This window comes from Bison bison, unplaced genomic scaffold (genome assembly GCF_000754665.1).
Source record: "Bison bison bison isolate TAMUID 2011002044 unplaced genomic scaffold, Bison_UMD1.0 scf7180017848233, whole genome shotgun sequence".
Classification (NCBI taxonomy): domain Eukaryota; kingdom Metazoa; phylum Chordata; class Mammalia; order Artiodactyla; family Bovidae; genus Bison; species Bison bison.
The window spans coordinates 9,709-10,955 of NW_011478806.1; the positions used below are offsets into that span (position 1 = coordinate 9,709).

A 1,247-nucleotide genomic window follows, 5' to 3' on the forward strand; every position below is an offset into this window, starting at 1 on the left:
GGTAAAGGTGGCGTACCGTAGGTTTTGGAGAAGCCTGCCAGCAGGCACGGACGTTCCCTGGACGCCTGGTCTGGTGGTGTTGACTGAGGTGGCTAGGTGGCTTTCCGTCTTTATTCCACCACTGTGACCTCTGGGCTGGGGGTGTGGCCCCATCCAGGCTGCCAGCCTGGCTGTGCAGAGGTTGCGCCCTGGGGTGGGGGACTCCACACTGTGGTCCCCGGGGTGCTGGCGGGGGCGTCGGGGCCTCCTGAGCCCCAGGCCCCTCCTCCAGTGCTGCGTGGGGAGTGTGAGTGGACCTGTGGTCGGCCTTCCCTCCGTGTTTGGCGGGCAGTTGGGGGGTTCTTTTTTCTTTCTGTCTCTGCGAGGCTGTTGCTTCTCAGTTCAGGTCCTTGGTGGGTGTCCCTGCAGCCCCCTGCCGCCCCGTGGCTGCTCAGGGTCAGGCTGCTGGGCCCACCCCGTCCTGCCCCATGTTTGTGCCCACCTTGAAGCCCGCCCTCGGGAGTGCGGGGCCCTGGGGGTGCAGCCCCCACCCCTGTCCGGGGAGCTGGGCGCTGCCCCGGACACACGGCACCCGGGGTGTGTGGGCCGTTTCCGGTTCCTGACACATAGGAGCCATTCTTTCAGGTTTAATTTGCTTGTTATCTGGTTTCTTAGAGTGAAATCTTCGATGGTTGATCTGAGGCCTTTTTGTAAAAACGGCTTTACTGAGCAAATCAACATGTGATAATGCCCGCCCACTGCATGGCCAGCCCGCCCTGGGGCCTCCGCCCCGTCAGCGTGGACGGGCACACCCCTGCTGTGACCCCTCTGGGGTACTGTCCATCCGGGGTCAACTGGGCCTCGTGCAAGCCTCAGCAGAGTCCAGCGGGGCAGCCGTCCCCTGCGGGCGCACGAGGGCCCACGGCCGGGCTGGCAGCCGGTGGCCTGCTGGCTGTCCTGGGCTTCCCCGGGCAGGCCCCCCACTCCCACTGCAGGCCTCCCTGCGCCTACCCCGGGGCTTTGGGGAAACGAACTTCTGTGAAGGGAGTTTGCATGACCTGAGGTCTGGGACCCCACTCCCCTGGGTGCCCGGCTCCTCCCGCCCCCGCGGGAGTCCAGGACCCCGTCCAGCATGTCCATCTTTGCAGGGAAGGTGGTGGGTTGCCAGGGCCGGGACTGGTGTGCATGGGGTGGGGTGGGGTCCGGCAGCCCTTCCCTGTGTTGACGTCCTGGGGCCCCACCCATCTGACCCAGGTGCCCCCCCCACA

At 66.2% G+C, this 1,247-nt stretch overlaps 1 protein-coding gene across 1 annotated transcript in view; it reads left to right on the top strand.

Annotated features, from left to right (window-relative positions):
* Positions 1-1,111: 1,111 nt before the first annotated feature.
* Positions 1,112-1,247, top strand: part of MTA1 (metastasis associated 1) — a 16,497-nt gene continuing 16,361 nt past the window's right edge. The window contains exon 1 of the mRNA XM_010844728.1: positions 1,112-1,169. Coding sequence (XP_010843030.1) covers positions 1,112-1,169 — 58 coding nt within the window. The remainder of the gene's footprint in view (positions 1,170-1,247) is intronic.